The sequence below is a fragment of the Polyergus mexicanus genome, unplaced genomic scaffold (assembly GCF_030449975.1).
Source record: "Polyergus mexicanus isolate NDT 795.1 unplaced genomic scaffold, iyPolMexi1.0 SCAF_4, whole genome shotgun sequence".
Taxonomy (NCBI): domain Eukaryota; kingdom Metazoa; phylum Arthropoda; class Insecta; order Hymenoptera; family Formicidae; genus Polyergus; species Polyergus mexicanus.
The window spans coordinates 9877063-9903937 of record NW_027223324.1 but is presented as its reverse complement, the minus strand read 5'-3'; the positions used below and the strand labels follow the sequence as shown (position 1 = coordinate 9903937).

The 26875-nt window shown below is 39.7% G+C and overlaps 1 protein-coding gene across 1 annotated transcript in view; it reads right to left on the bottom strand.

Moving 5' to 3' along the window:
* Window positions 1-26875, bottom strand: part of Jing (AE binding protein 2 jing) — an 85065-nt gene that overhangs the window by 8002 nt on the left and 50188 nt on the right. The window contains exon 2 of the mRNA XM_070293731.1: window positions 595-1000. Within this exon, the coding sequence (XP_070149832.1) occupies window positions 595-1000 (406 nt within the window). The remainder of the gene's footprint in view (window positions 1-594; window positions 1001-26875) is intronic.

The following is a 26875-nucleotide window of genomic DNA, read 5'->3' as shown; positions in this document are numbered from 1 at the left end:
TAAACATCTACAATTCGCAGATTAAAATTATCCGTTTCAAATTAAACAAAGAAGAAGCTTTTCTTTACAACTGTACACTCTTTCGAGAATTAATTCCTAAAAGATTCTAGAGTTTCATACAACTCGAAGCTCAAGATTTGTCGGTGCCATTACGTTCGAGTAATGCAACCGACTATTATAGATACCCAACTCACAAATCGTTCAAAGCCGACCTTCCAAAACTCATATATATATATATATATATATATATATATATATATATATTTTTTTTTTTCCCGAACAAAAGGAAATTGTGAGTCGGATACCTGTAGCGCTTTCGGCAATTCATTTTTTACAGAAAAGTGTCTTGAAATTGCGGAACCGAAGTTTATCCCTGACATCCTTATTATGTCACCCTAAAATTTCTATTACTTTCTAATATATTTACTTTTTGATACATAATATAAGCCTTTCTCAGAATCAATTTCACTTTCTGTAAATTTCTCTATTTTTTAATACCAGAGCATTCCTATGATTAGTGCTCTAGTACTAACATTAAGAAATTAAAAAAAAAAAAAAAAAAAAAATCGCTTCGGAGTAAAAATATATACCAACCTTCGGCTGCTGTGGCTTGATCTGCGTCTTAAAGTACTCCGTGATCTTGCCCTGGGACTCGTGGTGATGCTGGCCAGTCTTTCCGTTCGTCTTGACGGCACCCCTGGAGGTTGGATCGGCGGCGCCGGAGCGCGGGAGGGCGCCGGCCTCGGGTTCGCCCCTCAGCCTCTTGTACGCGGTGGTGGAACAGGCGGTCGCCGCCAACGGCGGGGTCCAGGGCCACTGGGGCCTGGTGCCGATCTGCGACGACGGCGCCAGCTTGGGCTGGGTCGGCAGCAGCGGACTGGCGGACGTGCCGCGTAACGCGGCTACCCCCTCGTCGCTGCTGGTGCTGCACGGCGAGCCCGGTTCCGTGATATCGCTGGTGCCGCTGCTGCTGCATTCCCCGCAAGAAACTGCGACTCCACTGCAACACGCAAAGATAGATTGAATCAGTTTAGTTTAAGTAAAAGGAAAAAGGGAGTAAGTTTTTTAATTCGCAAACTTGGCGAAAATTTTTGCGCTTCTCTTTCCTTTCTCTCTCATTCGTCCCAAAATTTGTATTTACTCTGTATTACGTTCGTTTTATTTTATTATCCTTATTATATTATATTTTATCTTATATTATCCTTGTATTATGTCTTATTATATTATTATAAGAGATGTGTCTCACTTTTGTCACATTATCCTTTTAATAATGAATTTTTCCTTAATAATTCGTGCGCTAATTAAATTAAGAAAGATATTTTCTAATCGAGTCAAAGAATTAAATTAGTCAATCCAACAATATTATTATTGTTATAAATGCCAATAAAAAAATATTGGATAATAATCGATCCCCTAAATTATTGGTAATTTCTGTAATAGAATTATTATATGTTACACAAGCGATTTCATATACAATGCGACAAAAATTTCTTTAACGCGATACCATATCTACCGCTTTTGAAATCGGACAATAAGAAGATATCGTTGCAGATTTCTCGAGATAGTTGTTGCGTTTTTGAACGCGCGATCGTTACGTTGGCAGAAATGACAAAACGGCGGTACAATTTATCCGAATAAAAGTACGGCTGATCCCTTGCCACGTTCCGCTCGTACCTTTTTTCTCTCCAGGTACAAGCGAAACGAGTCCGGTGGCCGGTCGACAGCGGCTTCGTGGCAACCGCGAACCGTCACGAAGGAAACCGGTTGGAGACGACGAGCGGCGACGACGGTGGTGGCGGCCACGAGGAAATTGCAAGCTTACCAAGTAATGACGTTACCACCAACGCAAACCTAATTACAGGCCTAGACATTGCCAATTGGCCTGGCCCCGTCGTCGTTTCGGGTTCCATGGCTTCCATCAGTATCGCGGTACGACGAGCCGTTTCGGCAATTTCCAGGCAAATCGAGGCGCGAAAAAATATATAGACGCTGAAAAATACGTGGACGCGCGTTCCGGGTTTATTATCGAATTTGTTAATAGCGATCTAATTTCGAGGCATTTGCACAGAAGTTGCCGCTTCTCTGCTTGTACTTGAAGAAATAAAAATTAATTACCAAAGATAAGAGTCTAGTAAACCAAAGATGTATATACTTTTTAATATCGTGTAAAAGTTTTATCTAAGCAAATAAAAAATGAAGTATAATAAATGTATATAAATAAAATGTAAATAAAATAAAATTATATACATATATATATATATATATATATATTTTTTTTTTCAATAATAAAAACAAGATAAATATTTTTTAATAAAAAAAATTCTCTTTATTTAAATAAAAATTTTAACAGATGGTAAAAAGTATTCTATTTTTCTCGTTGACTCGTTAAACTTTTATAATCTCTTAAATAATGACTTTTATTATTTTATTATAAAAAATGTGATGATTGATAATATTATAAAAAAAGTATCTCTTTATCGCTAGAATAAAAAGAAGAGAATTTTAAATTTTTTAATAAAGATCGACTCTTTCATATCCAATTCTTCGTTTTACGCTAGATTTACTTTTACTACACCGAGCCCATTCAATATAAAATACAAGAACAAAAATCACGAGACGGTCAGGTTTACCGCTAAATGTGAATGAAAAACACGCGAATCGATAACAACATGACAAGCCGTTACAAGCCCGCAATCTTCCGCATTATTGTCAGTTCCTCCAAAAAAGCGGGCCAGAAATAAATCTCGCGAACACACACGTTCTCATATTCCACGTTCTCTTCCTTCGTACGCGAATAAAACAAGTTTCGTTCCGCGGAAAAAAAAAAATCCGCCGTTCCGCGACCATTTCGTCGCGTATATCGGCGGTCGTAAATTATCCGGTCGGCTGTAAAGTGTGGCCGCGAAAAAAGAACGACGAAAAAAAAACATCGGCATCAACGTCCCCCCGTCACCGCCGCCGCCGCGCGCGCGCGCGTCCGGATAAGGCCGGCGCGATCTTCCTCTGCCGTTCGCGGATATTTCGGGACGTCCGTCCATTGCGTATGGTGTGCGCGCGAACCACGACGACGTCACACCCGAGAGAAAGAGAGACACTGACCTTTCCATCCACGTTACGATAGCGCGCGCGCGACGACGTTTACGCAACGCGTAACCGTAGTTAGTTAGTCAGTCAGTCAGTCTCGGCGGCAAGTGGCAGAAAGACGCGCGTGCCGCGCCGTTTTATTGACTCATCTTCATTCCTCCGTCCATCGAATCATCCTTTCTAATTTCGAATCACTCACGGCGAATTTGATGGATTGCTCTCTCCTTCTTTTCGCGCGATTATAAATTCTTTGTCCGTAAATTATCACAGAAGCTGACGCTTACGAGAGACGCTTGATATACGCGCTCAGAAATAAAATCGTCGCGTATTTTTTCTTTTATCTCGGAACACTCTTAAACGTGATCGTACTATATTGATGGAATCGTAATTGTCCCAAATACAGTTCTAAATATAGTATTGATAAAACAATAATCTAAAAAAAAAAAAAAATTCCCTTGTTCTCACAATAAAGTTTTCTCCCACCTCTCGTCCAGCTGATTCTATTTTAATTTATATGCACGCGATATAAATATTAAGATTATCGTCCTTTGCACGAAGTACCTACGTCAAAACAATTATGCGATTAGATCAGTTGGTAGAGGATAAAGAGACGTCAGGAATAACGACGCGATTTTTTTCGAGAGAGAACGCGAAAGTGGGGTCTCGGACGATGACGGTCGCGGCGGCATCACAGTTGCATAACTGACCTATACTCACGATAAGCACGCGTGTAGTAGAGCAGTCCGCGGATCTCGTCCCTTTCGCCCGAAAGTTGCGAAAGTACGGAAGAGCTGGTTATTATTACGGCAGCGCGCCAACTCGTCCACCCACTTCGGGGACCCGAAGTTTGCGAGACTCGAACAAAGCGGAGGTAAAGTATTGCACGATTTCCCGAGAGCGACACGAATTTATGTTCGCAAACTGGCCAACTGACGTCTTTTCGAATTTTTTTCGCCCAAACTTTGCTCGTAATAGCGCAAACGAGTTTCAAAAATAATTTCATCCTAAGAAGAGAGAATTGAAAATCGCCTTGTTAATAAAAGTTTGTTATGAAATAATAACACGTCGCGCTTTTTATCGAGCATAAATTTCATAACGTATCAAGAGACAAGGAAAATAATTGTGCGCGTGTGTGTGTGTGTGTGGAATGCGATTCGTCTTTTCTCTTATTTCAAACACGACAAAGAAGATAGAAGATTTCAATTAAAAAGTAATGTTTCATCAATAAAGTCTCGATATGTATAAAACTTCCTTGCGTATTGAACATTAATATTAATAATACATTCTTCAAGAAATGTAATAATATTTAATATAATAGACGTTAATATATACTATATATAATTATATGTGTAATGAGAGGTATAATTATAACGATTAGGTTTTGATAAATTTTTGCGAGGACATGTTTTTCTCGTCTGGACGATGCTATTTGCAAAAAGATGTACCATATAATGATGCGCATTTCTCGGAGCAGGATACAAGGTACAATAAAAAGGCATTAATTTAATTCGCCGTTGCCGCGAGAAAGATATATCTACGTGCACGCGAATATATGCGAAATCGCAGCAGCAGCGACTGCGCCTCCATCGGATTTCCGGCGACCGCGTGCGAAAATCCGAGAAGGGCCCACGGCGGCGTTAAATGCACACACTCATGCATTATACATCCGCATGTTAATTGCGTAACGCATGGCGTAATGACTGAAATAAATGATATTTACGGCCCGCGATAAAATCGCGCGCGGCTTTAACGGTAACTGACCTATGTCCATTTCGCCGATCCTTGGCCATGGTCATGCGAATAAATGTGCGAATGTGCGTGCGCACGCGCGCGCGATGGCAGGCACGCGGAATTCCGCCCTTTCCGCTGGAAATTCGCTGGAAAGGGACGATGATAACGGGTGGCTATCGTCGCTCGGTGCACGACGATCTTGTCTCGCTGTCTGAGGTCCAGTATATAGGTCGCAGGAAATTGAGTGGACGGACCATTCGAAGGCACTTCAAGGACCACGAAGGATCATCGGGAAGTTTAAGCCTCGATAAATCTTAGCGAAGCATAAGGATGCATAATTGAATGACAGATACCTCTGAAGAGGTACGAACACAGGAGTGTATTTAAAAGTTCTTTAATTAATCAATAATATATTAATTATAGGCTACTGTAATGCTATATTTTAAGTTTGATGCTATATTTTAATTTTCTTATAGTGTCAGAAGCTAATTTTGAAAGCAAAATTTACGATATCTATTTTTAAAATTCATAGCATTATTATCAATATTTATATAAAAATATCATCGTTATTGCATGTAAAGTTTGTAAAATTAATACGCACATGTCACTGATACATATTGCTGTACACATTCGTTTTATTCTTTGACATGTATTCAATTTTTATAGATTAATATTTCTAAATAAATATTACAAACAGATATCGTATAAAGGAAATTGTATAAAAAATTTGTAAATTTTTCTTTATAATAATAAATATAATAAAAAAAGAGAATTGAAGAAAGAAAGAAAAATAATAGATTGTATTAAATATTTCATATTTATAAAGCTTCCTTAATCAGATCACTATCAGATCGATCGATTTAATTTAATCGATTTCCGACAGCCGTTAAAAATTTGCTGAATTTTTAATTCTATTCCTACTTATTTATATCAAGTATCAAAGAGGTTTCTCGGGGCAGAGGAAGTATGAACCGCGCCGGCACTTAAGATACAACGGCTGACGAAGAGGTTTTTTTTGCCATGCCATACATAATTAGACTACAACCGGTAATCGTCGAGAGTTTACATAATGTATTAGCGCCGGCTCGGCGATGCGGCGTGCGAGTTGGCGAATTAACGTGACTCAAGCTGTATCGCTCGAGAAAGCAATGAACGAAAATAGTCACACGTGCAAACGTTTAGGCACGTGCGCGTGTATGGGTATGCGTGAAAGCTGCTGGAATTCGTGGAGTCACGGACGCGTCGGGATGAATGAAATGCAATTTACCGCAAATGCAGACGCATTTGCCGGTGACATACTTTGTACGTACGACATTGTGTAACGTATTAATTAAAAACATTGTTTCAATATTATTACACTCCCTTAAATGGAATCAGTGTATTATCATCTATATTTATAGACGCGGTTTCGGTTGTAAACAGTTAAATCGCGATAGAAAAAAACCGGTTAGTAGTAATGGCTCATTTAAACACAGTAATATTTTTTTAAATATATCTTATAATATGATACGGGAGATAAATATATTATATCATATGAGATAATTTCACAGAACAATATATATTTTGTTAAAAAAATATCTGAGTTTGCAATTAAACGAGAATTTCAAATATGATTAAAATATACAAATTTTATTGTTTCTTTTTATTATTTCATAATATTCTATACTTCTTATTATTTTATTTATTATAGTCAAGACCCTATACAGGATGTCTCTACTGAAATTTTGTAAAATAATTTACTGAAAATCCCCCGAGGGATATTTTGTTCAAAATTCCAGGTAAAGGAAATAAAATAAATCCTTTCACATTGTATGCGTTTTCTTCTAATGCTTTTGACTCATTCACAAAAAAAAAAAAAAAAAAAAAAAACCACGAAGCCGCTTAAGTTTCAAGCGATAGATTTGCAAATGTATTTGAAAAAATTGAATAGCTTTCATAAAATAGACATTTTTCATAACATTTTCATTTTTTGTCTTATCGGCGGATTGTTAACTGTTTTCAATATAAGATTTTATCAATTTTTTTAAAAAATTCGTCCCAATAAAATTCTACGAGAATTCCCTAATTTTTCCAGGTAAAAGAAAATAAAAGAAACTCCTTAAAAATTCCTGCTTCTCCTTTTTTTTTTTCAGGGAGTAGATATCCTGTTGTAGTTTTCTTGGCACTATAGTTTGTCTTTCAGCGAGAATTGACATGTCCTCGAGCTCGAAGGTAAATCTTTCCCTCGTTTTTATCCCTCCAGTAGGAAATCCATACGAGGAGGACGTTGAAATTCGAGCCTCATTCGGGTTTGAATCCCTTTCTCGGTTGCTTGGCGTTTCTTTTCCTCCTTTCCCGACGACAATAGATCACACAGAACTCAGTCCAATATATCGCTGACCCTTGACACCCTCCCCCTGGCCTGTATGACGGCGAACAAAATCACCCTCGAGCGGAAGATGACTGATTGGCAGTCCCTCCGGATCGAATGCGACTTTTACTATCCCGCTTCTCCTCGGGAAGCTGCCCTTTCATCTCGCGGCCCTTCGCCTTTCTCCGCGTACGTTTAATACGCGATTGTATAGGGGAGAGTAAACGCGCGCAACGACATACGTTTTCATCTGAAAAAAGATCGCCCGGTATAGCGCGACAATAAAATCTTGCGGCAAAATCTCTCAACCTTTGTACCTTGAATGCCCTAATGTCACCAGCACTTAATTTAATGACAGCTTCTTATGGTGGTACTGGTTAGCTTTCTCTTTTCCATTTTTCAATGCAAGTCGTTTCGTTCTCTTCGCAATTTTTGATCGTTTAGAATTTCTTCACAGTACGGAGACAGACCCGCCATTTTTTTTTCAACAATATTAAAAAAACGCGACGAAAGTGTAGCCTCGGAATAAAAGTAGAAGAGGCGACGTAAAGAGATAAATATTAAAAAATAAATTAGAAAAGGAAGTAAAACTTTGGAAGACGGCAATGTTATAGATACTTATTTGTGTAAAAAATACACAGAAGAAATGGAAATATCTAATGCTCTTTCTAATAAGAATATAATCAAGATATTTCTTTTAATTACTAACGAAAAGACAATAATGTTGAAAGAATGGCTATTTCTGGCACTTTTTATATGAGATAACAAACCATAAAGAGGAACCGGTGCGTATAAAGTAAAATCTCGCACGAGGAACACGGTCGGAGGAAGATGATGCGGAGACGGCGGCGAAAGAGACAGTAACTCGGAAGACACAAGAGACTCACTTTCGGCGAATAACCGTTACGTCGATCGCACACCGCTCGCACATAACACACATCTCACACACATACACGCCCACGCATACGCGTGCACGTTGACGAAGAACGGTGGGCGTATACGCGGGGTGTCCTAAAAGTCGCGCGTTTTCTCCGTTATTTCTAAAAGAATGTTAGTTGTCGAAGCATCAATGGCTTTAACAAAGTCGCGATCGAAAATTAAAGAAAGAGGTGAATTGTCCTTAATTAAGTTACATACAAAAAGAATAATTTATTAATAATGTATTATTTGGGATAACATTCATCGTAACACTTTTTATCTTTCTAAATTTGCTTGTCATCGGGCAGCGTTTAAATTACACATGAATTATACATCGTAGAATGCAAATGTAAGAACGGACGCTAATGCGGGTTTACTCGTGGATCACCGCGTATATCCGAGGTCGCTGTGCATCAGGAGAGACACATGGAATCTCAGAGTACGCGGGCTGTAACCTGTTATAACGGATGGAGACACGTTTCTTAGAAGATGTCTACGTGCCCACGCGATTTCGCCTCTTCTCTCGAAAGCCTATAACGATATGGCATAAGGTGCCGCGCATTTAATCTTACGAGCCTTCATTCGAGACGGTATATTGCGGTTTAGTTCTAATTTAAAAAAGCAATCAAAATCATTTTTAATTGTTCAATTTTATTTATCTCACAATTTTGTGTGTATTTTAATTTACCTCGAATTAAATGTAAATTACTTATTCGCAACTCTCGGAAAGTTTTATTCTGGGACCACACACGTCAGAGAAAGAGCGACGGAGTATAAAGTTACATACGCTCTCGGCAAGTTGCAAATGTACCGTTGCACTTTTGGGACTTCCTGTCCTCCCGTGGCTACATCCATGCCGTTTCCAATTTCCATCGTTTTCCGATTTGGCGCGATCGCGAACTGTTTCGAGACCGCAGTCTCGTGTCGGAATTCGCGTGGGCGGAGTTTCCGTAGTTTCGCGAGTGAGTATCGCGTGATCCGACATCGTTAAGATCCCATTTGAATATCTTTGGAAAAGGATGGAAGGGAACACGCTCGGGTGTCGAGATGGCCTCGAGAAGCTTCTTCGTTTAAGCGTTTAATCGTCGTTCCTTTTATATCGAGACTCCTCTCTATAGTCGCTTTCTTCCCTTTCATTTTCCTATCTTCGTTTCGGAAAGTATTTATATTTATCTTTCCGTCATTTTTGTTTCTCTACGGAAATTAAATCGACAAATCGAATAAGTTGCCTGCGCGAATAAGCTTCCCGGCCATTTGTCGAATTGATTACTTTCGTTGAATGCGAGACGATTATTAATCGATCTTACTCGTACGATTTTAATTCGCCAAGAGTCGAACGACAAGTCATCGTGTAGAGGATGTTTTACACATGCGTTATGCGATAATGCTGGATATATTGCGTAAGATTATTTGTAAAGGAATTCTCGTAATAATCTGCGCGAGCGTGTCTTGAAAATATCTATAATTACGTAACATTATTTATATACAATAGTTATTACACGCGCGGCGTGAAATAACCGAGGGGAATCGAGACTCTATACATATCATTTTTCCGTCGACTTGTAAAAATACGTATTGCTGTATTCATCGAAGCATTGCACAGCCGCATTCTCGTCGCTCGGCGATCGTATTAACACGAGGCAAGCGTAACGAATCTTCACGGCGAATGTTACGGTTGCAGCCGTCGTACCGTTGGCGTGATAAAGTAAAGTTTCACAAGGACTATAATCGCGCTATGCAATTTAAGAGAGGAGAGAGAAATGCCGCTCGCAAATTATCGCGCGAACAGTTATCACATCATAAAACGCTCGATCTCGATACTTTGGAGACGTGAGACGTAAACATTTTAGGAACGCTCCGTAGGCATGACCGATCGAAGGAAGAAAAAGATCGTTTACAACGTATGTGCGAAATGTGTGAGGCAAGGTAATGTATGATGGACACGAAAAGTTGTGCGACATGCGGAAATGTATGCGAGAGAAACTTCGCGACAGGGGAAAGAATCGTGATGAATGAACGGGATGCGCTTGCGGAAGAAAAAGTAAAAGAAAAACAAACGGCAAGAGGGAAGAAAATTTACTGAAATCATTTGTCGCGACGTTATCTTGAAAAATAATATTACATCTCCACGATTTTTTATCAAGTCGTATCCTAATTACCTCGCTGCAATATGATTTTCCATAATTATCGCGATTACGAAAGCGATGTCTACACGTATTTTACGTGAAATGCTGATTAGATGTTTGTCAAATATTGATTAATGTGACGCGACTAAGCGAGATTAAATCGTGTAGCACGATAATCGAGCATAAATATTTATATCGTACAAATTACACGTGTCAGAATATTTTCTATATATTCTAAATGTGGATGCAAGTTACGAGCGATCATTTTTTTTGCGAAAAAGAAAATAAGAGATATCTTAAATTTTACGATTAAGTATTCACCGCGTCAATTATGCTTTGGCTCATTTATGGTATGCATCTATGTTACTTGCAAACTACTTCAATTTTTTATAACATCGTGATGTAAAACTCAGCAAGTGAGAGAGAGAGAGAGAGAGAGAGAGAGAGAGAGAGAGAGAGAGAGAGAGAGAGAATGGAAAAAAGCACGCAGGTGCGCGAGTTCAAGGGAAAGCGAAGGAAATCAACCCCTTTCGAGATTGAAGCAGGAATTATCCTGGCCCCCTTCTCTCGTCGGGAAAAAAGACGAACGTTCGTTTAAAAATTGACTTTGCGAGGTCGAGCTTTCCCCCGAGTCTTCATGAAGCATACCGTCCATAATTAATGCCACGCGAATGCGTTATATAGTGGTACGTTTACCAAAGTTACCCTCATCTCGCGCAATATATACATTATAAGAATATGCGGTTGAGAAAAACATCACTTTATCTCGATCAGAATGTAATAATTTCTTGCACTTTTGCATTATTCATGCGTAAATAAATATGTAACATGTCAACCGAATATAAGGTCGATCAAGGCGAGCAGGATTCTTCTCCACCTTTAACAGAACAATTCTGTGAAAGATAGAGAATTCCGCTTTAAATTTTTTTTTTTTTTTTCTATACAAATTTTGAAATGAACTTTAGAGATTACGAGAAAATACAAAAGCCATTCGAGTCTCTTTTTTTTGTTTATACTACGTTTCAAAGATATATTGAGAGTTCTAAAGTGAAGTAATATCGTGGTATCACTCCGGCTAGACAGACAACTATCGAATTTTCGAAGCATTCCAAGCGTTGAAACTCCAGTGTCCATCGGTGAAAAAATCGAACTGCAGGGCAATTTCGAGTATACGACCCTTCTTTTCGTGACGCGCTTGTCACTTTCGGCTCGTTTATTTTCGTCCCGTTCGGGTTTTATCTCTTTCTTTCCGTTATATCCCTAGTGGCCTGCCAAACCCAGCGGTACGTTTCGATACGACACACTAACCTTGTCTCGAATTCGACGTACTTTGGAGCGGGGAAGAGAAAAACGAAGAGAGGGATAAATGAACAACGGAGCGCGGGAGAGCAGACTCTGCTCTCTCTCTTTCTCTTTTCTTCTCGTTGATGTCGTTACTCCGAGGTCGGACTTCCCTTCGGGCCTCTCGTCCTCGTCGTACCGAAACTTTCGCGCAAGTTCATTATCGAGACGAGGAGGAACCTTGCCCGCGGCTCGCACGCGTCCACTTGGCCATTTCGAGCCAGTCAGGTGAGAAAGAAAGGTAAAAAGTGCGTCGATAGCATACGTTCGATACATCGAAAAATTATTTGCAGAGTTTTACGAATCAAATCCAATTTATTTAATACGACGCTCTGAATGTAAAATCGCATTTAAGATGTATAAAGTCGCGCAAATTACGGAAACTGTTCCATTGTCGCTCCAATTGTATAAATTTAAATCATACGAGAATGAAATTATAAACAGTAAAAAAAAAAAATAATAATTAAGTGAGATATTTAATGATTCAAATAAATAATTTGCAATAATCTATTCACTGTCGATGAGATCGATGAGATTTTCGCCAAGAGTTGATTGTCTTTAAATTTATTATATTAAAAATTTATAAAATAAGATGCAATATATGTCGTAGGCTATCTTCATATGTACGTATTTGAAATAAATATTTAAAAATTTAGTAATCAATTTTATTTTCCATTTACCATCTATATCATATCCCCTTTGCGCAGATATAATCTTTAAATCCTTGATTTATGCGATATTTGCAATGCGATGCATAATTATATCCCTCAGTGTATATTGTAATAAACGAATAATTGACGGAAGAGTAATTAGTGTCTATGATAAGAGAATAATAACGTAGAGCTAAGAATAATTAATCCACAGGATACGGGCGATAATTGCGATATCGGTACCTTTATGTATCGCTGGGACTTACATTTTTTTTTTTTATTATTATTATTATTATTTCGAATTATGCACGCAGCTGTTCAGAAGTATCCCATATAGAATTCAGAAAAGGATTCCAACTGGATTACACGAGATAACGTTTGACGTGTAATATCGTTAACAATTTCTACGAAAGATAAAGCGCGGCCGTCGTAATACGTCGCCGTGCTGTGTACGTGGCTCGAATTTGGAATTACATCGAGGTTGAGGGATCCAGAGAAGATCGTAGAGAGATATTATAGTCCCCGAAAGATCGCCGAAAGATCCTAAACGCTATCCCGCCGCGCGATACCTCATGCTGCTAGCTCTCGAAAGTAGAACTCGAAAATCGAGTACGAGTTTCGCGTCACCGCAAAAAAAAAAAAAAAAAAACGGTATTATTTTTCATACGAAAAAGCGAAGAAAAAAAGAGTAAAAGAGAGAGGAGAAAAGAGAAAAGCAGACGACGCGCTCGTGTTTGCGATAATCGTGCAACAAAAGTCAAATTACGAGAATGCAAATATGTTGCGCGCCGTTAGGTCTTAAACTTAAGGGAAAGGCGATAATCTTGCCGATAAAATCATGATAAAATCTCCGTGCCGAGTAATTTTTACGATCTTTGACCTCCTGTGTGTTCGGATATATTCTCGCGCAGCAAGATGCATTTACGCAGCGACTATAGGAAATAGCGTACTATAAATAACTTTAGCTATTTCTACTCCTCTAATAAATAAATGCATACATATATTTATGAGAAATTTATAATACTATTATATATTCCGACCTTTAGCCGATTTTAATTACGACTTTTGCGAAATTTCAATTTGATTACCGAGATATTTAGCATCGAAGAATATGAATAATGTCTTTTTATCTTATCACAGAATGCGTATTATAAAATCTATTATTACAATTGATAATTAATCATTGCATAGATTCGCCATTTGATTTAAGGGCAAAAGAATTTTACGGAAAATTTGAATTTTACATGCGATTAAACGCGAATATTCGTCGATTTTCCTCTGAAACGCACGGTAAAAGTGTCGAAGTTGCTAGGAAAGAAGCCCCCGTGTTGAAGCTAATGTTAGTGGAAATAGAAAAAGATCGGACCAGGCAGGAACAGCTGCACTCTCTTAAGACGAACGAACGAACGGCAGGCAGAGTACAGTCGAAAGAGGGGGTGGCTTTATTGGTTTAGGGTAGTTGGAAAAGCCGGGGCATGGCAGCATTTCGATTCCTCACCGGCAACGTGGTTCTTCTAAATTGTAAACTGGTAGGTAGGTAGGTAGGTAGGTAGGTAGATAGAGGTAGGTAGACAATCGTGATGGCTCTCGTCGACCATTATGATCGATACGGTAGCGAACGCGTGTTATGCTGCGACAGACGGCGACAGCCATAATCGCTCGTCAACCTTCTATCGTCGAATACCGGCTCGACTTTGTCCGAATTTTAATTGCCATCTTTCTTGTTTCTCCCCATCTATTTTTATACACTCGTTTATAATTATTATTAACTATTATTATTTTTGAGAAAATATGTATATTTTATTCGGACAGAGATACTTAAATTTTGAATTTTCATTTTTAAAACATCTTCCCATATATAAAATTAATTTTAGAGAAATTAATGTGTTGTTCATTCTATATCAATATAATTATTAATTGTCAAGGATATCGGTGAAACAATGTGTTTATATTTTAATGATACAAAATGCCGATTGTCGGATCATAGGTACGCAATACCTATACTTCGTGTGAAATAAAATGTGAAAACGCTTACTTTTGCACCATGCCACGTACGTTTCGAAGGAGATGAGTTTTCGGGCTTTGTACACCCTTTATGGCGTGCAATCGATCGATGAAATAGCTCGCGACGACCTTTCGAAACGGCTCACCCTCCTCGGAAACAGCTGGCTCCCGTCATCCATCAATGCGGGACGAAAAACTCATGGAAAAACTCGTGGAAAAGCGATTTCGAAGGGCCTCGGAATTTCACGTCGCTTCTTCGTCAACGTACGAAACTTCGCTCGAGGCGGCAAATTCCTGTCTCGATGCTCGTATCGCCTATTCCTCGAAACTTTTAATATCGCAACATAAGACCTTTCACCAGATTTCGATTATCAACAACAATCACGAACGCACCTTCGCTATTCAAGCGTCACGGACACGACTTAATCACACGTGCCATCAGCACGATCGCGCCACAATCACAGGCAAGTAATCACGTCGAAATTAATTTCCAACGTGGAGACAACTACTCACTCGTAGCTTTCTCCGTATTAACAGCTTCGAAGATTCACTAGTGCGCTATGGAATAACTTTCGAGGAGGAAACCTTGCGCGTACAGAATGCGTTTAGCGTAAAACGCAGTAACGCGCTACGATCGAAGCCAGTTGGAACGTTATAAGGGGGCCGTAGTGAAAGAGAGAAGAGGAAGAGGGATCGCGTAGACTCGCGCGTGCTGTGCTATATCTATCCTGTGGCCCGGTACGGAGAAGACTGGAATGGAAACCGAATTGTGTAGGGGTCTCTACATGGTGCATACGTGACGGGGTGAGAGAGAGGGATAGAGAAACAGAGAGAGAAAGCGAAGAGTTTAGGCAGAAGAAGGGACGGGGAAAGGGGAAGTTATTCGACAGGGATGGCGATGACCGGGAGGGTCGGTTTATCCTGCCGGAGATCCTATAGGATGGGATAGCTCCCTTCCCTTTTCCCCTGCCGTCTCGCGTCGCGTCGCGTCGCGTCACATCGCCGACCGATGCACGATCCGGTTCGCGTTGAGTCACCGTGTATGCACGCGCGCACAGTTCAGTTCAGGTAGAAAAGTACGGCGCGAACGAACTCGTCTCCCAACCACGGCCCTCGGCCTCATTATATAGATGTGCGTTTGGGTGCAAGAATGCGCGCCGCTGCACGTGGGCTGTTCATTTATGAGAAAGAGAATGTCTCGCGCTAATTTATATACACGTTGACATAATTCGATGGAATCGTAATTCCTCGCTCTTTGCATACATTTTTTTCATAGTACGCTACAAAATTAAAAAATTAAATGTCCGTAACATGATTTACACACGTTAACTAATTATTTATATATTTTATTTAAAAAAAATTAATAGTAATTTTATATAAATGTATGAAAGAATGAAATAAAAAATATTAAAACCACAAGTCTGATTTTTTAAAATGTTTAATAACTATAGTAGTCTCGAACAAGCCTTAAATTAATTAAGGAATAAAAAAAGAATGATGAGATCTTATTATCGCTCGACTTTTTAATTTATATTTGTGAAGCTTTTATTTAGAAAAAAATAAGTCTGACTTATGATTTTTATTTTAGAACACCCGACGCATGGTATGACGATACGGAAGCGCGGAATGAGTATTGTGATCCTATATAAGCATCAGATACGAGTATTTTTGCAATCGGGCAGAAGGAAAAGGACAGTTTAAGGGAGGAAACGATAAGAGAAAAGAGAAAAGGAGATGGACAGGTGAAAAAAAAAAGCAAGCGGACAGATAGAAAAATACAAGGTAAAGAGATAGAAAGAGAAGAATGAATAAACGAAGAAACAAAAAAAAATTAATTTCCCTTAAATTTCCATGGAGAAATAATTAAATAATTGACAGTTGCGTTTACATGTAAATACATGGATAAATGCGTTGTGAGATAGGCACTTGCTCGCATCCAATTTGATGCGAGAGTGTGATGTTATACGCTTTACGAAAGTACGACTCGAAGACGAAGTACACAAGCGGTATGTCGTAGTATGTACACGGCTTGTAACAAGTGACATATTGCCCACGCACACCCGCGCGCGCGACACGCGCGTGCACAGAGCCGTTCGATGCGAGCGATGCCCGCTCGTTTCGCTGCTCGTGACGTAACGCAAGGGCGTTTCCGTCCTGTTATGGTCACTTCCGCCCCGAGAGACGGCCGCTCGCCCTTTTTCCTCACCTCTCTCTCTCTCTCTCTCTTTTTTTTCTCCTATAATTATCGCCCTCGCGCGCGTCCTTCGGAAATTGCGATGCCAAGGTACGGGTCAATTAACAACGGGAAAGGGGGGTGAGATAAAAGGCAGCTCGAGCACGTGATGTAAGGGCCGGATAAGATTTATACGTCTATGGTTCGCTGTACTCGGAAATATTCACGAGTTCGAGTGAATAAAGAAAAATGCAAATATCAGCACAATTAGAAGTATTTCAATATTTATTTCATAGAGAAATCTTGAAATCTAAAACTTACAAGTATTTTTATTTAATATTTATCCAGTATTTTACTTAAATTATTATAATTGATACTTTTTAATGCCTATTTCATGTCGATACGTTTTCATTTTCAAGCTATAGAGAACGTTTTCTTCATACAGTGTGTGACGATGATATGAACAAGATAAGAAAGGCGTTGAGAAGCGACACGCGTAAAGGCGGCATAAGAAAGGAACGAAGAGAGCGCCTTCCGGGAACGACAACAGAGGAGAATCGCACGACGAACGGACGTAACGAGACAGGAAATCACACCGATGTAACGGGAGATGCCGCGAAAGCGACATAAAGTGACAGACGAGACACACCAAGTATCGCGGAGTGGCACAGCATTGATACTAAACAATGCGTGACGTGATGCGCGACGTAGAAACAACACGTGGAGCGAGAGGCAAGGATAGCAAAACGACACAAAATATATCGCGCAGCAAATAGCGTGAGTGACACGAGAATGACGCGAGAGAATGATATGAGGGTGACATAAAACGTGGCTTATTTTACGCATATACGACATACGTATGATATGTTAGTATAACAATGATAAAGAAGCAACATTTTTGACGTGTCGCTTCCGCATGCGTAATTATGTATTACTCTCTTATTAAATTAGCGAAAATATATCACTGATTAAAGCGGTAACAAGATCTTCACCGATGATCAGTGAGTATTTCACTGAAAATATTGCTCCTCATGTGTTTCATCGATAAAATTTCTCGTATAATTAATATTTAAATTCAGAATTGTATACATGTTAAATTTTTTTATCTTTAACATATAAAAATGAACAAGATTCTTGATCAAACTTGAATATTTTATTAACAAAATATATTGCTATTATTAATTTATCTCATATAAAAAAAATATATATATAAAAAAATGCATATTAAAATATCACTACTTACTAACTGATCCTTTTAGCGAGATTCCATTTAAACACGATAAGGATCTCAGAATACTAATTCAATCTAAAATTAACCAGATTAGAAATATTTAATTGTAATTAAATTAAGTTCTTTCGGGAAGATTGTTTCCAAAAAAAAAAAAAAAAAAAAATTCCTATAATCACCTACTCTCATCTCTGGCAATATATAATACTTTCGCAATAATGCGCCAATGATAATCGATATTCGCGATTGACAATCGATGACATTTGTCGAGTAGTGAATTGCAAAAGCGAGAATAAAATGAACGAAGGATTCGAGGAGGACACGCGTGACTGCGAGCACACATTAAGTCCACAGTGACGATTTGCATACGGTGTGTTATTTGCATAAGCCGCTCGCGGAACATAACACACAAGCAAATCGAACAATCGCGCCGTCGCTCTTGCATAATATTTGCATAGACGATCGCCGTCGCCCGGATTGACGGAAGAATTCGTCCCGTCCTACAAACGGTGCGCGCTTATCGGAAAGTCCGTGGCTTCATAATAAAGGAGGAAGAAGATCGACGTACTAATTCGCCTACACGACGTACGATTCTATCTTTTTCCCGCAGGAAGTTTGCAGAAAAAGTATACAGGAATGAGAGTTTTAACTCTCTGTATATAGTTGGCGAGTTCAGGAAACTGTTGCGTGTACGTACATCCATAGATCGTTAGGATCCATAGATCCGTAAGTTTTGATACGCGTGCGGGAATTCTTTAGATTGCGCGCGATTCGCGAGTACTCGAATACCTTACATTTTGCTACAGATTAACTGAGAGAGAGAGAGAGAGAGAGAGACTCGTATTTTTATAAAATTATTTTCTCCATCTCTCGCGTTTGGGATTATATATTATTAAGAATATCGTTATTAAATTCCGTTATTTACGATCTCTTTCTATCTTCTAGTGACATAGTATAATGTAATTATTTTCCAGAAATAATCTACCCTAGACATTTCGCAATTTAAACGCGTGCAACGTATCTGATATTCATCGAGACCCAAATTAATCAGAAGCTCGCTTTTAGCAGTATACGAATCCGTATCAGATCGATGAAGCAAGCGCATTCCGATTACGGAGATCGTTAACGACGCCTTTGTATCGCGTAACGATGAAATATTTTGTCAGGGCGTTCTCTCAATTTTCCGCGGTCCGAGCGTTTGATTTACAAATCAAACGATAATTTGCTCGTGCTCCTGAGTTTGTCTCGTCAGAAGAGGAACACAAAAGGGAGCTAAAAGCCTGGGGGAGGGTGGCACCCCCGTATACCGCAACTTACCCATCGGTAAATCCCCTTTGTATTCTCACGTCGGGTCGGGCTCGCCGGCAAACGAAATCGATGGACCGTTTTAAGCACGTAGAGTTCTTACTCTCTCTCTCTCTCGATGTGTGCAAAACAAACGTGCTAATCGTCGAAATTCGACCGACACCGTGGACGACAATGTCGAGACTCGATACTTCTTCCGTTTATAATCATGTTGATGCAACTTTTTAATTATTTTCGATACTCTCGATTTGTTTTTCGCAATGGGTGAGAAAATAAGTATCGATTGCAAGTTTGAATAAAATTTGTTCTAATTGGGGGGGGGGAAGGGGGGAAATGAAAGATACGCGTTTATATAATTGTACTCTCTCTGTGTTGCATAATTAATTATCGCGCAAATTATCCGTGACGCCAAAGACCTCAGCGATGAAAGAGGCGTAAAGAATTACGAAGCGACGATTATTTATGGCGCATTGACGATCGATAATTACGGAATAAATATTTTCAAGACAGGATTATTAACTGCCAGCGTGCATACGATCGATCGATCATCCGATTCATCTATTGCAAAGCTAACAGTATCACTTCGCGCGTCCGATTTCTCCGATATTACAAAACTCTCCAGCGATTCAACCCGAGCGTATCGCTCGAGTCAAAGAGGAAGTCACTCACCGTAGCGTGCAAACAGTTACATCCGGCCTGCGCCGCGTATCGTCTGAAAAAAAAAGTGCGTAACGCACGCGAATGCCGCCTCGCCCGCGGATTGTCTCTTCGCTGCGGAGAGAATCATCCCCTTAATTAATTCCTATTTAGGCAATCGGTTTGTTTAAGGACGGCCCCGCGAGGGACTGGCATGGAAATTATTCCGGTCACGAAAGTGGCTATGTGTCGTGTATGTTGATCGCGGTCGGGAATTCGCCGCATGCAGGGAGGAAATCATTTCGCTCAACAAACGAGAGAGAGAGAGAGAGAAAGATAGATAGACAGATAGAGAGAGAGAGAGAGATTGCAGAAAAGTGAGGAATAGCATGGAAATAAAAAAGAAAATAGAATAAATAGAAAGTCTCTCCGTTTTCAGTTATGTCATACATCTTGCTACATCTTTACATCTCTGAAAAAGAAATTAATCTCTCAATAAGGAAGTTATTTAGATTGATTTAACTTTGTTGAAGAGAGATTTAGTGCAATCTATAATTTTTAATCATTCACATTTCTGTGTTATTTCACATGTAACGTATCTCGATATTTGTTCTGTAAAAAATTAGCTTTAGAAATTTACTCATTATCGAGTAATAATAAATATTTCTCTTTTTCTCTTTTCTTACAATCCTGAATTTAATCACGACTCTATTGTATTGAAAATACATCGGCAGTTTTTAAGCGTAGTAACGTAGGCTTAGGGAGCTTAGATTCTCCTATCGGCTTTATCGTCCCTATCAACCCCTTTATCGTCGTTCTTATCGTCTCGACGTGGCCTTTATCTCCGACCCTATAGACGACGAATCGCGGAGAAGAAGAAGGCCGCTAGTGATGCTGATTAAAATTTCAGAAGAGCGAGCCGGTCGGAGGGCTAAGTTTCGAGGAAGAAAGCCCAAAAGGGTCAAAAAGGAGAGAACGGTACGCGTACTAAGTAATTAGAGCCTCGATCTTCTCTGCAGTTTTCGACTCTTCGTGGAAGGGCGACGGCTTGTTCTCGAACAATTCCGTTTGTCTCGGAGGAAAAAAAAGTTCGAGAAGCGAATTTCCTGCCCTCGACACAGTTTGTCTTTCATCTAGAATTATTGAGCTGTTTGCGCGAGGCACTTTTGTTGTTCCGCGTGTTTAGAATCAGCAGGGGGGAAGGAGGGGGGGGGGAGGCCGAGAGAACCGACACAGAGTGTGGTCTATCTGATTCTAAACAACGCTACGGGATAGTAAAAAAAAAAACGAGACACGTACACCCGTAACGAATCTAATAATACTAAACATCGTTACGCACGCTGTCCTATATCTGTTTGCCAACGGCCAACAAAACTTAAATCAAGGCACAAAGATCGATTCTCGGGATGTTCAACTCCGTTCCCGTAAGCGGATACGAGGCGAGATGAGTTTTAAAGCGTAACTGGTTTAGAGGACGTCGACGATAAATGAAGATATCTCGCGTCGATGATGAGATTTCGATTCGATCAACGAGGATTCACTTCGAATTACTATATCGTTTATTAGCGAAAATCGTTGGCGAGGAAAGACTCGTTCACTCGAAATTGGACTATTAATCAGTCGACGATGCGGACGTGGCATTTATACAGGATAACGATGCAAAATAAGTCGGAGAAACACGAGTGAAATGTCGACGGAGGATTAAAGAGGAGTCCGATGAGCGGCCCTCCCTCTCGAGATCCGGAACATCTTATTCAGCTTCGTTCGTTCCTTCGGCAGGAAGGAAAAAGAAAAGATATACGCGCGGGCACGCGTGTATATATATATCGGGAAATGCCGTTCTCGAGAGAGAAGGACCGGGTCGACGCCCACATCATACGCGCACGCATATATACACGCGCGCGCGCGCAGAATTATTATATGTACGTACAAGCATCTCTCGCCAACCCACGCCATCGGCTTATCCCGTCAGAGACCAACGAAGACAATGAATCTTAAAGTTATGCGCTAAGATCTCGCGCGGCCAAGTCGCCGCTGCCGTTTGCAGCGAAAGCTTGGCTGGCCGGACTGGTGCATCGTCACGTAATGCTTATAAAGCGATTCTCGGTTACGAGACTTCCACGCGGCACTACAGTATCCATTGAAAGTACTACATCACCTGAAAACGTGTTTATCTCGAAGCAGAAAAGATCAAGGGTGTCATTATTCTTTCCTAGTTAAATATATTTTTTTAAAATCCTGTTCCTTTTTTTTATCGGAAAAAAACAAAAAAAAATATCTTTGAACCTGGAAGTGTCAGAAATCTCAAAGGATTTAGATAGATCTAAAATATCAAAGCTCCAAAATTCATAAGAATCAAAGGATTTAAAGATTTTCAAAGATATGTAAATATATATGATTTTAAAATCCTAGAGATTTATAATTCTAAAGATTTGGCAAGTGAATCTTGTAATAAATCACGTTCTAAGGATTCAGAGTTTCGTTGAAGGATGTAAACGATCATCTCGATAGCTTTAAAAAAATACAATCATACTGATAGAGAATGCGCTTCCAATCAGAGATACACTATATAATTCCGATTAACCGTTGCTTCTGACTATGTCAAGTCCCTACAATTACTACGCATAATCGACACTCGACTTCCATAGATACTGGTAAGAATGAATGTACCGTTCGATACACTAATGTCTCATCCGAATACCAGTGTTCATAATGAGGATACGCGTACCCGGTAAATCTGCTCGGGACAGTAATAAGCTGCGAGACGTGAGGGGCTACTTTAAGAGAGAAAGAAAAGAGAGAGAGAGAGAGAGAGAGAGAGAGAGAGAGAGAGAGAAAGAAAGAGACGCTCGAATGCCTCGGCGTTCGCCGGTCATAGACGTAACTCAGGCAGTGGCTTTAAATGATTACGACACCGGTACACGGTTATATGGTGGTGCTTTTAACGCGAACAATCGCGCGCGCGCGTTTTCGCAATCACGTCAGAAGGAAGGGTCACGGCGCGAATATGCGAGACCGTGGAAAAGTGCATCGCGCGCGAAACAATGGGAAGTCGTATAACGAGCCTTAGGGAAAAAAAAAAAAAAAGAGTCAGAAACGATCTTATCGATGCGACAAAATTGACGGCGATTATTCCACGATATTATGTCCTGTTCCGAAAGAGTGAATCGCGCTTGGAAAATGATTCCGTACAGATTTGTCAAAGGGATCTCCTGCATATATTTGCATATTGTATAATTAGTAATTAGCAGTATTATTATGTACATGCGGACAAGAATACCGGAAACTATTTTCTATAGGCTCCGGGCTACATCGGGCAGAGAGTTGCGGCGGTGTGCAGGTGCGGAGGATTCCGGCCGTGAGACCGACAGGAAAACCGGACGAAGCATCTCGACACGCTTCGCCGACAAGCCGCGTGTTAAGTGAACGCGAATACCGGACTCGCGCGAATTAAAAAATATTTTCTCTCGTAAAGAGAAAATTACCCTCCTCCTTAATTCCATCGTGGAATTGAAATTGCTATTATCATGAAATAATCAAGACTAACAGTTTCGTAAGCTTTCGTCGAGCGTTTCTGCATTGGCGTATCGTACGTATACGGTTCAATTTTTTGCAATCGTAATTTTTCTTTCAATTCTAAACGATTGTTATTCACTATCACTCCGATATCTTTCAAGCCGCATCGATATCGAGGAGAAGAGACGCATTCGAGGCGCATTCGAGAACGACGATGAGAATGAGGCGAGGTAGAACCAGGCACGGAGGGATACATAAGCGTGTGTCGCGTGTGCGAATGCACTCGCTGACCTGGGTTAACGGCCCGTCAAGGGCTACAATGCAACATTATGTTTCGCCCCGCGCCACCGGACGGGAGCGACACACACGTCGTGTTTGTTCCGCTCTCCTCTCCGCGGAGAGAAACAGGTCCTCCTCCCGGCTTCCTCTCACTTGCGTGCTTCTTTTCGCCGCTCGTCCCGTTTCCTTTTTCACCACGTCCGACACGAGGCGCCCTCGTTGAACGAGTTTTCTCGAGACGAGTGGTCCGCGGACTCGAACGAACGAAAGGGACAGGTATGGAACTCGTTGTATTCCCATTTCGCGAATCTTCGATATACTTAAAGAGTCATTTGAAGACCTCTAGACGAATTCTTGAAAAGATGAATGTGTTTACGAGATGAAAAATTTATAACGTACACAATTTACAGAATAAATTTTATTATTTCAAATTCATAGATTCGTGATATTTCGATTCTTCCACGTATAGTGTAGTAATGTCATAGTTGTCATTTTTACACGTGGTTTGTTTTACGTCGAAAAAATAACGGCGAGTAAGATACTATATTTTTACAACCGTAAAATATGTCGGACATCAACTCCCCCCCCCCCTCTCTCTCTCTACCGGGAATTTTTCAATTAAAATATTTCCAACGCCTTTGTCTCTCTAAAATGTTTGCTAAAAAAAAAAAAAAAAAAAAACTCTGATCCTTGCCGTTAACGACACACGCTTTCAACTGGAAAAAGAAAAACGCGTCTGCGAGGCGTGGAACGCGTTACAATTTTATTAAATGTCCCGTGAAGCACGGGAGTGAATGTCCCGACGCGACGAGTTTTCAGGAGGTCGCATTAATAATCGCGCGACAATTAACGCGCGAATTTTAACGCGCTCCTTGGAAAATATGGAAGTCATTCGTTTCCGCCGGCGACTCGTAAATTCGACGCGTGCTTCTCCGGGCAAAAGGAGCTAACGCATTAACCGGCGACAACGGAATTCCCGTATCCGTTCCCTTGAACGATGTTATCGCCAGAAGCGAAACAATATACTGCAGCAATATAAGTGGAAAAAATTTATACGCAATAATCCAAATAATATGAATTAGTTAACGTAAAGCAATTTTTTCTTCAAATTATATTAATAAACATTTTATTCATTCATGAGCCTCTCAAAAGCCAAATTAATCAACTCGTAAATTTTATATATATATATATATATATATATATAAAATTATATTAATTTTTATAAAATTTAATAATTTTATAATATAATATAAATATTTTTGTAATATATTCTTAAAAAAAAAAAAAAAAAAAAAAAACCACCCCTTGAGCCGCCTAAACTCGCGTCTAAAAAAATGATAAATTAATTTTTGGAAATTAAAAATTTTAATTAAAAAAATGTATGTATTTATAAAGATTTAATTAGAGACTCACTCTGCCGAGACATTTAACGCCGAGGATAAAGAAATCGATTCTGCCAACACATATATGATAAGGGTCAATTCGATATCCGTCGAGGAAACTATGATTAATAGTGATTAATGAAGGCGCGATTGTAGCCTTCTCTCCCGCGATCGTGCGATAAACTCGTTTTACTCGCTCGCTTTACGTGGAAGTAAGAATCTCGCGGCGAAGAACCGCATGCTCGCTCGCTCGCTCGCTCGCGAGTCGCGGCGCGAATCGTGACACAATGTGAAACGAGCTTGTCCCTGGCCCATATAACGTAGGTAAGCTCCATCCGCGATTGCGTAACCAGCCGCGGCCGATAGTAGAACGCGCGACTCGCGACCGCGGCGCCTTTTCCAGCCGCGTACTTTGTGAATGCAATCGCGCGACAGAGAGAGGATTGAGAAACGAAAAATAGGGAGGCGCTGAAACTTCGCTTCGCGCTATCAGGCTGCCGAAAGAGCGTGACTATGTAACGAGATCCAGCTGTCAATCGGTGGAAAGCGACTGCGGGGGACCGCGGACGACTCTTACCTCGTGGAGAACAGCCAAGTGCCAACTTGTTACTTTATGTTAATGGTCGTTTCATGTTCTACTCGCGCGCGTAATATTTCCCTACTTTTGCTATTTGTCATTATTGATTATTGCCGTTCCAAGATATCAATTCTCTCTTTCTTTCTTCGGTATCGCGTAGGTTGAAATGGTAATGATACGAAGGCTAGGATACGTGGTTTAACGTGCTTCTACAAAGAGTATTCCACGAATATTCGCGTACGTGACATGAACATTATCGCTCGTGATTTAATAGAAAGGTTTCTTGCTTTGATATCTGCTTCTGATGTCGCTTTTAAAGGTCGTGAATGATGTAATGAATAGAAAGTTCACACATAGTACTCGAAGCTTTACGATATTATTTACAACGTGATCGTCTATATATGTATATTTAGCTTCCGTCATCGTTAAATGCTAACCAGATCGCAGATTCAACCGTGTTCTTAAACGTATCGGTGAAACGATGATTCGCAGAATTATCATGCTCAGTGGAGAAATTTTACATGGGATTAGGATCGTAAAATTTGCGAGTTACTCCCTTTGGACGAGCGCCACGACGATGAGCCAAGACGAGCGAGACGACAACTCCATGAACGTCGCGTACATTTCATCCTTCTTAAACGTTAAGGCCGATAATTATTAAATTTCGTCCAACTCTCCCGAGGTTAAACGCTTGGAAAGTTCAATGTTATTCAATGTAAAAAGCAACGTAAAATTCTCAGAAAGATGATTATCGTTCATACAAAACAATTGTATTATATCGCCGTGAAAGTAACTAACTGCATAAATACTCGCGCATGGAGACGAAGCGATATAAAACGTGATGAATGTCGGTGTTGTTTAATTTATTTGCGACATAAAAGATTTCTTAATCGACGAAAGGACACGTTTCGACACCTGCAGCACCTGCCTCGACCTTCCTCAATAAATCAGAATGCATTGGTTTGTTCTCGTGATTATCGTAGCGAGATCCGATAAGCGTATCATCTCGACGATGAGACAATCCCGTGTGTGAGTCACTATATTTCCATTCGTCCCCATCATCTCGTAATCTAATAACACGTTCTCAATTTCGCTGTCATAATCGCAATTTTCTTGCATCACGACTCCGTGGACGATGCAGCCTCATCTTTGATTAGAGAATCTATAGGAATCTTCTTCATACAGCGAGTCATTATTTAGCAATTACAATACACGTGAGTCATTTTCACGCAATTATATAATACATCATTGTAACGCGTGTAATGCGAATATTATCGGATAAAATCTCTTAACGGCAGCTTAACGGGAGATTCTAAATCTGATTGATATTGATTTTCTATTTCAAGAATATATTCGATTGTAAAAATTAAAAGAACAATATATTAATATATTATATGTAAAGAAAAATTTGTGACCGTTTATTTATATCTAATTTTTATAAGTATATATTTTTAAAATATTATAAATATATATATTAATATATATTACTTTATAAATATACATATATAATAATAATAATAATAATAATAATAATAATAATATATATATATCGTTAAAATTCCTTTCGTTAATAAA